The sequence below is a fragment of the Agelaius phoeniceus genome, chromosome 24, assembly GCF_051311805.1.
Source record: "Agelaius phoeniceus isolate bAgePho1 chromosome 24, bAgePho1.hap1, whole genome shotgun sequence".
Lineage (NCBI taxonomy): Eukaryota > Metazoa > Chordata > Aves > Passeriformes > Icteridae > Agelaius > Agelaius phoeniceus.
This window is the reverse complement of record NC_135288.1, coordinates 7,856,287-7,870,052: the sequence shown is the minus strand read 5'-3', so window position 1 is coordinate 7,870,052 and position 13,766 is coordinate 7,856,287. Positions and strand designations below refer to the sequence as shown.

General features: G+C 59.3%; 1 protein-coding gene across 5 annotated transcripts in view; it reads right to left on the bottom strand.

Moving 5' to 3' along the window:
• SAMD11 (sterile alpha motif domain containing 11) overlaps window positions 1-13,766 on the bottom strand; it is an 80,235-nt gene that overhangs the window by 1,697 nt on the left and 64,772 nt on the right. For all 5 annotated transcript variants that reach the window (XR_013185090.1, XM_054647928.2, XM_077190126.1 and 2 more), the window contains exons 9-13: window positions 8,902-9,017; window positions 8,414-8,492; window positions 7,249-7,940; window positions 2,676-2,800; window positions 1,569-1,679 (exon numbers count right to left, since the gene is read on the bottom strand). Coding sequence is in view for 4 of the 5 variants with exons in the window: in XM_054647928.2 (XP_054503903.2) it covers window positions 1,569-1,679; window positions 2,676-2,800; window positions 7,249-7,940; window positions 8,414-8,492; window positions 8,902-9,017 (1,123 nt within the window). In the remaining variant the exon portion in view is untranslated. The remainder of the gene's footprint in view (window positions 1-1,568; window positions 1,680-2,675; window positions 2,801-7,248; window positions 7,941-8,413; window positions 8,493-8,901; window positions 9,018-13,766) is intronic.

The window sequence follows — 13,766 nt, the reverse complement described above, 5'->3', positions numbered from 1 at the left end:
CCAGCCTGGACAGGGCTTGGAGCGCCCTGGGACAGTGGAAAGTGTCCCTGCCCATGGCAGGGGTGGCACTGGACGGGACTGGTGTTCTATGAACAGCACTGGAATGGAGCAATCCCATTCCCAGAGCACCTGAAAAGCAGGGCAGGGAAGGTTTCCTCCTCTCCTTTCCTCAAGGATTTTGTCCTGCAGTCCTGCCCCCTTCCCCCTGGGCACTTCAACAGGGCCCTGGTCTTCAAAGGGCCAAGGCAGGGAGGGAAAATAAAACTGCTGAACCTCTCCCTGCTGCAGCAGCTCCTGCCTCCCTCCCAGCACCTCCACAGCTGCTTCCCATTTGAGCTTAAACAAAACCAGGGGCTGCTGCTGGACCCAGACAAGTGGGACATTATTCAGGGAGCAGCATCAGGGCTCTGCTCCCCCCCAGCCCTGCCTGGTTACACAACTTTAAACACTATTGATGAAATTGAAGGCATTTTTCAAGCTCGTATCTCACATTCCCCCCGCCCCAAGCCCCATCTCTGAGCTGTTCAGGGCTCTCTTGTTTTTTAAGGAACATAAGAGTTTTATTTCCTCCTGAATTGACCCACGGGGAACAATTGCCCACAGACCCTTTTTACGAGCCCCCTCATAAACAGGGAGGGCTGCAGGGAAAGCAGTAAAGCCTCTCATTGTTCCAAGGCAGCACGAGCAGCGTGGGCCTGGGGAGCTGTGCCAGGGCTGGACACAGCTCCCAGGGGACAGGAGGGATCTTCCCAGCACTCAGAGGGAAAGGACCCAGCAGAGATGCTCTGGCTTGGAGTCCCACTGAGGGGAGGAGGAACGGAACTGCTGTGGCTGGAACCAGCCCATTTAGAGCTTCCCACTGCTGCACCCCTGGTATTCCCTCACTGCATCCCTGTTAATTCCTCACTGCATCCCTGGTATTCCCTCACTGCATCCCTGTAATTCCCTCACTGCATCCCTGGTATTCCCTCACTGCATCCCTTTTAATCCCTCACTGCCTCCCTGGTATTCCCTCACTGCATCCCTGGTATTCCCTCACTGCATCCCTGTTAATCCCTCACTGCATCCCTGTTAATCCCTCACAGCATCCCTGTTAATCCCTCACTGCATCCCTGGTATTGCCTCACTGCATCCCTGGTATTCCCTCACTGCATCCCTGTTAATTCCTCACTGCATCCCTGGTATTCCCTCACAGCATCCCTGTAATTCCCTCACTGCACCCCTGGTATTCCCTCACTGCACCCCTGGTATTCCCTCACTGCACCCCTGGTATTCCCTGCCACCACTCATCCTGGACTATTTATTTCTGCCCCTGGGCATGGAATTCTGTCAGTGGTTTCTCCCTGAAACAGCTGTGACAGCTTTCAGCTGAGGATTTCTCCCTCAAACATCTGTGACAGCTTCCAGGTGAGACTATGGAACATTTTCAAGGACAAGTAAAGCGTTCTTGAAACAGAATTGCAACTGAATTATTGCTTAATAAATGACATTCCATAAAGCACGTTTGTGGACAGCCCAGGGACAGCTTCAGATGGTGTCACCTGTTCTGGGAGAGGAGATTTTCCTACCTGTGACCTGATCTTCAGGGCAGGTCCCAGCTTGAGCCCCATGTTGTTCAGTAAGTGCTCTTCTGTCAGGAGGGGCAGGGTCTCCCCATCGATGGCCTGCTCTCGGAATACCTGAGGGGACACACAGGGACACGCCTGAGCCACCCCTGCTGCTGCCCTGGCACCGTGGAAAGGTGAACCCAAAACCCCTCAGCCTGGATTTATCCCCCAGGGGTGTTTCCAGCCCTGGAGCCATCCCTCTGGAGCCAAGGGGATTTTTATTGCAAAGAGCTGCTGCTCTTGGACCCAGCACAGCTCACTGCAGCCATTCCCATTCCCACTCCCTTCCTCTCCTCTGCAGGAGCCAAAACCCTCCCTGAAACACTCCACAAAAAGCCTGGACTTGGGAAAAGCATCCCCTGGGGTGTCCCCAGCTCCAGTGCAGAGACAAAGCTGAACCCCAGCCAGGCCAGGGCAACTCTGAGTTGTGCTGAAGTTCCCTGAGATGTGATTCTGCAATCACAGCATTCCAGGGAATCCTGCAGGAATCTCCTGGTTCTGGGATCACAGCATTCCAGGGAATCCAGCAGGGCTCTCCTGGTTCTGGGATCACAGCATTCCAGGGAATCCTGCAGGGTTTTCCTGGTTCTGCAATCACAGCATTCCAGGGAATCCTGCAGGAATCTCCTGGTTCTGGAATCACAGCATTCCAGGGAATCCTGCAGGGCTCTCCTGGTTCTGGGATCACAGCATTCCAGGGAATCCTGCAGGAATCTCCTGGTTCTGCAATCACAGCATTCCAGGGAATCCTGCAGGAATCTCCTGGTTCTGCAATCACAGCATTCCAGGGAATCCTGCAGGAATCTCCTGGTTCTGCAATCACAGCATTCCAGGGAATCCTGCAGGGTTTTCCTGGTTCTGCAATCACAGCATTCCAGGGAATGCTCACATCAGGAGGCCCCATCCCACCCCTTGGCTGGCAGCAAGTTCAGCAATCCACCATGAGGAGAAAAGGCAGGAAAGCCCCACAGGGCCCTGAGATGCAGCTCCCAGGAAGGCCCAGCCCAGCTGGGGGGAACAGGACCCCCAGGGAACGAGGAGGCTCCTGCCAGGACCTCGTGGATGTACCTGAGTGTACTCAGTGCAGCCAGACAGGCTGGACACGAAGCTGCACACGTCCTCCACCGTCCATTTGCTGATGTCCTCCAGCGCTGGGCTCTCCTCCCCATCCAGAAACAGACCTCCCATGGTGCCTGCGTTGTGGGAAGGAGGGGAGGAGAAGGGAACATAAATCATTAAAATCCCACACGGACAACAAGCAGCCTGCAATCTGAATATTTGTCTCTAGCCACACATTCATCTTTAATGACCTGTCAATTAAAGCACTGGGCAGGGTCAATTCATGGGCCTCTTCCTCCTGGAGGTCCCTGGCTGGGGGAGGGAAGGAAAAATCCCAGCTAATGCATTTCATGTGTTCAATGCAGCTCCTCAGCTGCGGGGGAAGCAGGGAGGGCAGGGCAGCACGGAGCCTGCAGCAGTTTGTGCACACAGAGCACAGAGCCCTGCCTGCCCCGGGGCTCCTGCAACGTGCCAGGAATGACAACAGGAGCCAGGAATGACAACAGGGAGCTCCTGCCCCTTGCCAGGGCTGGAATGGCACCAGGGATCAGCCAAGAGTGATCACTGGGGAGCTCCTGCCTGGAATGGCACCAGGGATCACTGGGGAGCTCCTGCTCCTCCCCAAGGCTGGAATGGCACCAGGGATCAGCCAAGAGTGATCACTGGGGAGCTCCTGCTCCTCCCCAAGGCTGGAATTCCAGCAGGGATCACTGGGGAGCTCCTGCTCCTCCCCAGAGCTCGAGTTCCACCCTGCCCAGCCTGAGCCGTGCCCTGGCTGGGGCTGTGCTGTCCCTGGCACACCGAGGGTGTCACACAGAGGGTGTGACAGGGGCTGGGGCAGCCCCCCTGGCCCTGCAGCCTGACAGAACACTCAGAGAAATCCCAAAGGGAGCCAGGGACAGGCACAGGGGGTGGAAATGGTGACAGGAACACTCAGAGCTGCTGTGGGGGAAAGGTGAGGACACGGAACAAACCAAATCCCACAAAATGCCTCTTTAGGGTGGGGGAAAGCCAACACCAACCCCTGGAACTGGCTGCTGGGGGTGTTTGGACCAGCAGAGCGTGAGGACATTTATAGGGATGAGAACATCCAGGATTCTCAGGCAGGGAAAGAGTTTATGAGGGGTATGAGCTGCTCTGCTCAGCGCACGGAGAATGGAATTGCCAGGAGAAAAATATTGCTCCCAGGAGCCTGTCATGACAAAATTATCTGTCCTGTGGGCCTGGGGCTTCTCCCTGGTGGATTAGATGGATGTAACCCTTGCTCCTGCCCACAGCTGTGGCACAGCACAAGGGAAAAACAGATAAAATAAAGCCATGGAGGGGAGCACAGGCCAGGGAGCAGCCAATTCCCTGGGGAATACCCCAGGGCTGAGGGAACAGGCAGGGGAAGGAGCAGGGCCACACAGCAGGGCCCCACACGCTCCCTACGGAGCCTCCAGCACATGCAGGGAAGCAGGAGAAGCTCGGGCTCTGCAGGGGCAGTTCCGGTGCCAGGGAGATGCTTTAAAGCAGCAGAGCCTGCCCGGGGAGCAGGCACAGCCTCTGCAACCATTCCCACCCATTTCCCTCCCCACTGCCTGCTCCCCTGGCTGCCCTGCAGCTGCACCCCTCAGCCTGGGCAGGGCACAGCTCTGGGGGCTCACCCAGAGCCACAGCGCCCCGTGATCTGTGTCACAGTGCCCTGTGATCCCTGTCACCCACAGCCACAGTCACAGCCACAGCACCCTGTGATCTGTGTCACAGCACCCTGTGATCCCTGTCACCCACAGCACCCTGTGATCCCTGTCACAGGCACAGCCACAGCCACAGCCACAGCACCCTGTGATCTGTGTCACAGTCACAGCACCCTGTGATCCCTGTTACAGGGATCCATGGTGCCAGGAATCCATCCTGCCAGGAATCCATCCTGCCAGGAATCCATGGTGCCAGGAATCCATCCTGCCAGGAATCCACTGTGCCAGGAATCCACGGTGCCAGGAATCCATCCTGCCAGGAATCCACTGTGCCAGGAATCCATCCTGCCAGGATTCCATCCTGCCATGAATCCATCCTGCCAGGAATCCATTGTGCCAGGATTCCATTGTGCCAGGAATCCATCCTGCCAGGAATCCATCCTGCCAGGAATCCATGGTGCCAGGTGTCCCCAGCACAGCCCAGGCACAGGCACGGCCCATTCACAACCCCCTCCTCCCCCTGAGCTGCTCCAGAAACAGAAGCCAGGGGCTGGAGGGGCCATGGAGAGCAGAGCTGGAGTGGGCCTGCACCACAGGGCACAGCAGAGCCTGCGCTCCTGGCACCACGGGGCACAGCCTGGGCACACAGTGCCAGCCTGGCTGCCAGCCCACCCCTGGGCTCCATCAGCCTTGTCCCCAGCCCCTGAGCATCCCCTGAGCACCCCCTGGGTCCCCCAGCTAGGGCTGGGGTCAGGAGCAGCACAAGGCTGCGTTAATTGCTCTCCAGACTGCAATCAATAGAAGGATTTTAGCCTCCTGCACACTCCATCCTTCACCTCTTCCAGAGGACGGGGCTGCAGAGGGCCCTGGGAGGAGGAGGAGGAGGAGGAGGAGGAGGAGGAGGAGGCTGCTGAAACCTTGAGGAGATGAGGTCATCGAGCCACAGCCCCAGAAAGCAGCTCTGGGAATGGAGGTGGGACAGCAGGGACAGAGCAGGGACAGAGCAGGGACAGAGCAGGGACAGACAGAGCAGGGACAGAGCAGGGACAGACAGAGCAGGGACAGGGCAGGGACAGACAGAGCAGGGACAGGGCAGCTCCTCCTCCTCCACCTGCCTCTAACTCTGTGCCCTCCTCAGCTGGATGCTTCTCCCCTCTCCTCTCCTCCCTCCAGCTCTCCCTGCCTTGGCTGGGTGGTGATTCTCTAATTCCAGTCTCCAGGTTAGGGTACAAGCTCCCATCCCTCCTGAGGGAGCAGCCCCTGTGCAAAAAGGGGTTCAGGAGTTGTGTGACATGGGGGAGACGTGGGTGCAGCCCTGCCTGCCTGCCCCGGGGTGCTTTGTGCTCCCCCAGAGCCACAGAACACATCTGTCACCCATCCCAGGATGGCTGCAGCCCTTGGATCAATACAACCCTCGATATTTCAGCTGCTGAACTCGCACCTCAAGCCCTGGTGCTGCATCCTCCACACCCCCCTGTCCTCCCAGGGCTTTGCAGGTGGGAGGGTTTGCTCTGGAGCAGCACAAACCCTCAGGGAGAGCAGCCCCATGCTGTGTTAAACCAGCCAGAAGGCAAAGAGCCCTCAGGAAAAGACCCCCAGCCCTGGCACAGGCTGCACAAGCCAGGGGAGGAGAGCAGGGAAACCCAGCCCGGAGCTGTGCTGGTGATATAAATCCAAAGTGATGATAATAAATGGGCTATTACAGCATCTCACACACTGCTCGGGGAGGGAGGGAGGGCAGCCAGCCCCAGCCCAAGCTCCCCACAGAGCCAGGAGCACCAGGAGCTGAGCCCAGCCTCTCTAATGGCCGGGAGGAAAAGGCTCCTGCAGGAAGGCTGGGCAGCCCGAGGCAGCAGGAATATTCATCATCCTGGCCACCTGCCTGTCGCTGAAAAATCGCTTCCTCCTTGCTGGCTGGGAGGCAGCTCTAATGAGGGATGGGCAGCCTGCTCACAGGCACAGCACGGCACAGCATGGCACAGCATGGCACAGCATGGCATGGCACAGCATGGCACGGCACAGCATGGCACGGCACAGCATGGCACGGCACAGCATGGCACGGCACGGCACAGCATGGCACAGCACAGCATGGCACAGCATGGCACAGCATGGCACAGCATGGCATGGCACAGCATGGCACAGCATGGCATGGCACAGCATGGCATGGCACAGCATGGCATGGCACGGCACGGGCCCCCTCTCCCTCCCCGTGTGTCCTGCCTCCTGCTAATTGCTCTGCCAGGTAATTAGCTGGGGCAGGTCTGGGCTCTTGGCTGGGCTGGCGGGGCCCCCTGGGTGTGAGACCCCATTTGTGCCACCCCCTGCTCTGCAGTGAGAGCAGAGGGTGGGCAGGGACCTCCCTGTCTGTCTGTCTGTCTGTCCCATCCAGCGCAGCTCCCCCGGTGCCTGTGACACCACAAGGCACACAAAGAGCCCCTGCCCTGGAAAAGAGCACCTGGGAACCAAGGCCATCAAACCCAACCTTTGCCCACCTTGTCCCCAGCTCAAAGCACCACATCCATCCTTCCTTGGACACTTCCAGGGCAGCCCTTCCAATGCCCAACAACCCTTTCCATGCACAAACTCTTCCTTTAAAGCCAAGAGAACCTCACGAAGCAACCATGAGCAAAGGGCAGAGCCCCCATTCCAGCCCTGCCCCATCCCACCACCTCCACAGCCTCACCTGCATGGACGTAGGGGCCCTTGGACATTCCAGGGATGGTGACACCACCACCACCTCCCTGGGCAGCCCTTCCAATGCCCAACCACCCTGTCCATACAGAAACTCTTCCTTCAGAGACAAGAGAAGCTGACAAAACAACCACAACCACGAGCAGGGAGCCAAACGCCCATTCCAGCCCTGCCAAGCCCATCCCTGCCCCATCCCAGCGCCTCCCCAGCCTCACCTGCATGGAAGTAGGGGCTCATGGTGTAGGGGAAGCCGAAGGGCAGCGGCTGTGGCGCGGGCAGGGAGGTCGGGGGCAGGTATTTCACCTCGGCCTTGCCCATGGCGGGCCCCAGCAGGTGGCTGGGGGACTCTGCGCTGGAGGAGCTGCAGGGCACCGTGCCGGGCGCCGTGCCCGCCTCGCCCGCCTCCTTGGCCGCCTCGCCCGCCTTGCCCGCGCCGCCGTCCTTGCCCTCCTTCAGCTCCGCCGCCGCGCCGCCCTCGCCCTTCAGCCCCTCGGCCTTGTCCTCGCCGTCGCTCTCCGAGTCCTTCATCTCCTCATCGTTACAGTCCTGGGCGCCGTCGCGGCCCGGCCGCGCGTCCCGCGGCTCGCCGGGGCCCTGCGGCTCGGCGCGGGGCTGCGAGGGGCCCTTGCGGCCCGCCCGCCGCGGCTGCTCCTTGGGCGGGGTGGCGGCGCCGCCGGCGCTCAGGGACAGCAGCGGGGCGTTGTTGTGGCGCAGCACCAGCATGGCGTTGCGGCGGGACAGCTCGTCCCGCAGCGCCTGGCCCTCGGGGACATCGTGCACGCTGCGCAGCGCGGGGTGGTCCGGGGGCAGCCCCGGGTGCAGGCTCAGCGGGTCCGCGGCCAGCAGCCTCTGCCGGTGAAGGTTCTCCAGCTCCTTCTGGCGGATCAGCTCGGCCGACATCTCCAGCCTGCGTGGGGAGAGGGGATTGTGGTGTGGGATTGGGAGAACATGGTCCCAACCCAGCCCTGCAGGAGCCAGGTGGCACCTCCACACCCAGCTGACATCTCCAGCCTGCGTGGGGAGAGGGGATTGTGGTGAGGGGTTGGGGGAATGTGGTCCCACCAGGTGGGAGCCAGGTGGCACCTCCACACCCAGCTGACATCTCCAGCCTGCGTGGGGAGAGGGGATTGTGGTGGGGAGTTGGGGAATGTGGTCCCAACCCAGCCCTGCAGGAGCCAGGTGGCACCTCCACACCTGACATCTCCAGCCTGCATGGGGAAAGTGGATTTTGGTGGGGAGTTGGGGGAATGTGGTCCCAACCCAGCCCTGCGGGAGCCAGGTGTCACCTCCACACCCACACAGGCCTCACTGGGACCCTGCTGTGCCATCTCCACCCAGCCCAGCCCACAGCAGGACATACCCAGCCCTTTCCACTCCTACCTGGCCAGGTTTTGCTTCCGTAGCATCTCCTGCTGCCGTGCAAACATCTCTGCCTGTGCTGGCTGGAGGAAGCCGTAACCTGGGCAGGGAGAACACTGAGGGTCACTCCTGTCAGCACTGACCCTTGGCTGCCCCAGGGCCAGCTCCCCAGGGGGAAAAAGGACACCTGAGTGCTGCTTTTTGTTCCAGAGCCCATCTGTCCCCCTCACTGCCACAGCAGGAATGCAGGGCCAGGAGGAGCAGCCAAGGAATCTGCTGCTCTGGCTGCAGAACCAGGGGATGTTGGCACAGCAGCCATGGGGAGACACAGCAATGTGTGTGGCTGCAGGACACGCTGTCCCAGCAGCCATGGGGAGACACAGCAATGTGTGTGGCTGCAGGACACGCTGTCCCAGCAGCCATGGGGAGACACAGCAATGTGTGTGGCTGCAGGACACGCTGTCCCAGGCTGCCCCTCTGCCCTGCCCTGGTGTCACCTGAGTGCTCACCTGGCGTCTGGCACAGTGCTGAAGGCACCCCGAGGAAGGGAGGTCTCAAGTGGGGCCCCAGGGCGATGTGGGGAGCGTTCTGGGGCGACAGCAGAGGCGGTGGGTGGGAGATCTCCCTGCAGGAATCACAAAATAAAGCCCTGTTGGAAACCTGGAGGCTCCGAAGGGCTCAGGAAGAACATCTTGGCTGCAGATGAGCTGCATCCTGCCCCACAGGCTCTCTCTGCCTCCTCACCCTCATGCAGAGCTTCTAAAGTGGAGAGAAAAAACCAAAAGAGCAGAACCAAAAGGGGAAGAAAACAGCCAGGACTCCACAGGTCCCACACATTTCCCACCTTTGCTCCTGTGGCCTTTCAGCCAGGCTATCCAAAGGATTTTCCCTGGCAGCTCAAAGGGGAGGGCTGAGGATGCTCCATCTGCCCCTCCCTCATCACATTTGGGTTTCTGCCTCCACTACTTCACACCTGAGAAGGAATTCTGTGCTTGGGGAGTAGGTTTGGGAAGATCTGGAGGTATCGCTGGCCTGTCTTGCAAACAACCCCTGTCCTGCCCTAGCTGGGCTAAGGGATGACCTTAAATTGTGGAGAGGAAAGCTGAAGTGAGGCAGAGGGAAATGCAGACAGGAGAGGGATGTGAGCAGGAAGGGCAGTGGGGAAGGAATCCTGGTGGGTAAAACCAGGCAGAATGGGCAGAGCAGATGCCAGGGGCTGGGGAAACTCAGAGAGGCAGGACTGGGTGGTGGGAAGGGGACAATCCTGGAGAGAGGCAGGGAGCACTTGCAGCAGCAGGGAAAGCAGGAATAAAAAAAAAGGCAGGAAGGGAATAAGAGCCAAGGTCTCTTCCATTAGTCAAATCTGCCCTGGGAGCCTGCAAGCAAATCTGCTTTCCGGCTGCACGTCTCTTAATTCCTTTTGATGGCCACTTACAACATTATTACCTTCAGCAGGGCATCCAGAGACACAGCCAAGTGCCGGGCCGTTTATTTTCATTTTACAGTATCTCCCTGGAAAAATCTGCTCTGGGAGAGGCTGGAGGCCAAGGCACAGGGAGGCAGAAGGTGCCTGTGACTTTGCAACAAACACAGCACGTGCAGAGGCGCTGCTGTGAGGGGATAACAACGGGAGCATCCTGGCCATCCATGGATCAGCCTGTGGGCATGGATCAGATCGTGGGAATGGATCAGGTCATGGGCATGGATCAGATTGTGGGCATGGATCAAGGTCATGGAAATGGATCAGATTGTGGGAATGGATCAGGTCATGGGCATGGATCAGATCATGGGAATGATCAGGTCATGGGCATGGATCAGATCATGGGAATGATCAGGTCATGGGCATGGATCAGATTGTGGGAATGGATCAGATCATGGGCATGGATCAGATTGTGGGAATGGATCAGATCATGGGCATGGACAGCTCATGGGAATGCATCAGCTCATGGAAATGGATCAGGTCATGGAAATGGATCAGCTCATAGGAATGGATCAGCTCATGGCCATGGACAGCTCATAGGAATGGATCAGCTCATGGGCATGGATCAGCTCATGGCCATGGACAGCTCATAGGAATGGATCAGCTCATGGGCATGGATCAGCTCATGGCCATGGACAGCTCATAGGAATGGATCAGCTCATGGGCATGGATCAGCTCATGGCCATGGACAGCTCATGGAAATGGATCAGCTCATGGCCATGGACAGCTCATGGCCAGCCAACCAAGGGCTCCTGGGCACCAAGCGAGCGAGGAGAGCCCTTCCCAGCTCCGCTTTACCCCATTCCACGCATCCCCTGCACTCCCCCTCCCCAGTCCCTCTACTCCCGGTGCCCACGGCCCCCTCCCTCCCCGCCCGCCTTCCCCGCGGCCTCTCCCGGCTCCGTCCCCCTCCTCCCTGGCTCTGCCCTAACCTAATTGCGGCCCCGGCGGTGTCTGGAGGCGCGGCGCGGATCGATCGCGGCTGCTGCAATGTTAATGCCGCCCGCGCGCCGCTGGCAGCTCCAATTAATCTCAGGTAACGCCGCGCTCGACCTTCGCCTCCGAGCCGGGGCAGCAGCCAAGCGATGCTTATGTAATTACACCGTGAAGTGTGTAATCACCTGCCCTAATCCCCGAGGCCTCGCAATTAGCCGGGGCCGCGGTCGCCGGGCTGCCAAGTGCTGCTGCCACCCGGGCCGGCCCCGCGGATGAATGAGGGACAATTAAAGCGGCGTGACGGGGGCTCCGAGGTGTCCGCTCGATCGTAATTAGCTGTAATCACGGCGAGACGAGCCTGGCAGACGTGCTGGTCGTTTTATAAGAAGCAATTTAGGAAATCAAGTCGCTGTTAACCATGGCGTGGCCGCGCCCTCCTTCCCCCGCCTGCCCTGGGGATGTGCAGGATGCTGTGGGACACCCAGGCTGCCCGGGGCAGCTCCAGAACAAAGGAGCTCCTTGGTTGGTGCCAGTCTGAGCCCAGGAAGCAGGGGGTGGGATGGGACCAGGGCTGGGTACTGCAAAAGGAGAGGCTCTCCCGTGGTGGGAGCCCGGTGCTTCCTCCCATGTTGTGTTGATGCTTTCATGCTGTGCTACAGGGCATGACTTTGATCCCTGAGGAACTCACATCTGCTCCAGACTCTGCAGTTCAGAGCTGCCCTGCCTTCCTGGGCCAGGCAGAGCCCTGGGGAGCCCCTCAGCTGTGGGACACGAGGGACAGACCCTCTGTGCCACCCCACAGAGCCCCCCACGGGCACAGAACCTGCTGGAGCCTGCCCTGCTCCCTGCCAGCCCCTCTGCCCAGCCCTGGCAGGGGGAGCTGGCACAGGAGGGAGGCAGCAGCTCCAGGTCGTGCCCTGGCACGGGGCTGGGCACCCTCCCAGCCAGCCTGAAAAAGAACTGGCAAGGCCAGAGCACAAAGCCCCCGAGAGCTCAACAAAGGCTGCTGTGCCTTCAGCCAGGTGTGCAGCACACACTGATCCTGCGGCCTCTCCCAGGTACCTGCCAGCCTCAGATCCCCCATCAAATTCCCAAATTCCTTCCTCCTCTTCCTCCACGGCTCAGAGTCAGGATTGCAGTGCCCAGCTCTGAGGAGGTGAATTTAGCCCCAGGCAATTACATCTGATAAGCCTTGTCCTTCCCTGGAAGAGAGCAATTCTGTGCTGCTCGCATTCCTCCCCCTGCCCCCTTTTCCTTTCCCCCCCTGAAATGCCAGCTGGAGGCTTGTGAGCAGGGTATTAGGGGATTTGCACTGCACGCTGCTAAATTTGATATGTCCTTTAACAGGAGACAAATGGTTCGCAAGGCTTAAAAAGTATCGACTTTTCTTTAACAATAAGCACTAATGGCCTTCAAATAATCAATATTTAAAGTCATTATGGGGTTACACATTATACTGTTAAAACCAAGCCTTTCACTTTAACCCCATCATATCCTCCCCAGGCTGGAGCAGAGCTCCCCCCTGGCTGGAGCCAGGCTCTGGGGGAAGGCTGGGAGCACAGGCTGTGACTGGAGATGTGAGAGGGTCAGGAAATGCAGATTGAAACCGGCAAGGCATGGAAATAAATTTAGAACGGATGGAAGAAGAGGGAAGGGAGGGGGGGAAAGAATGCATGAAGGCTCTGCTTTCTTCTGCTCTGCATTTGATAGGAAGAGACACTTTAAACCCGAGGTAACAGGCAGGAGGCACAGAGCTCCTGGCTGCTCTGCCATCCCCAGACACTGCCAGCAAGGGAGAATAAATAAAATCAAAGGCCTTGCTAGAAATGCTGCTTGGGATTTCCAGGCAGGAAAAGAACATGTGCTGGCACTGGAGAGGGGCTGGTTTGTCCTGCCCCCTCAAAATCCAAACTGCTGCTGAAACCAAACTGCTTAAACCAGGGCAAGCTCTGCTTTGGCCTTTGCTCTGCAGCCCTTCAGCCAGGTGGGAACCAGGGAGGAGGGATCCTGGCAGGGCAAAAATCAGAACATCAGAGCCTTCAGAGAGGAGAGGGGGACACAGGGCAGGGGTGGGTGAGAGCAGGAGAGAGATGGTGCCCACAGAGGGCAGGAGATGGTGCCCACAGAGGGCAGGAGATGGTGCCCACAGAGGGGCAGGAGATGAGCCCAGAGAGGGCAGGAGATGGTGCCCACAGAGGGCAGGAGATGGTGCCCACAGAGGGCGGGAGATGGTGCCCACAGAGGGGCAGGAGATGAGCCCAGAGAGGGCAGGAGATGGTGCCCACAGAGGGCAGGAGATGGAGCCCAGAGAGGGCAGGAGATGGAGCCCAGAGAGGGCAGGAGATGGTGCCCAGAGAGGGCAGGAGATGGAGCCCAGAGAGGGCAGGAGATGGTGCCCACAGAGGGCAGGAGATGGTGCCCACAGAGGGCAGGAGCTGTGCCCAGAGAGGGCAGGAGAGAGATGGTGCCCACAGAGGGCAGGAGATGGTGCCCACAGAGGGCAGGAGATGGAGCCCAAGGAAGCAGCAGGAAAAAGGAAAACCTCCTCAGAGCAGGGGGAAGGGATGAGGCGGTGGAAGAACAAACCACAGCAACAGCAGATGGGAGGAAGGGAATCCAAGAAGCCAGGCTGGGTATTTTGGGCACATCTCTGCTCAGAGGAAGCCTCTGGCTGGTGCAGGGTCTGTCAGCCCCTGCAGGGGAGGCAGGGGTGCCTCTCTTGGGCTCCCAGCCCCAGCTCAGCCCTGCCAAGGGGCTGGGCCTCCCAGGAGCCCGGGCTGGGGGTGCTGCTGGCACCTCAGCCTGGCACATTCCGTGCTCCTGGCATTCCTGCTGCCTCCCCCAGCTCCTGGGGGATGAGCTGCGCTCCCTCTGCCTGCTCAGAGCCCTCTGCTTGTGCCAACACCTGCCTCAGCACCTGCCTGGCTCTGCCCTCTTCTCCCCTGAGAGGGGCAGGAC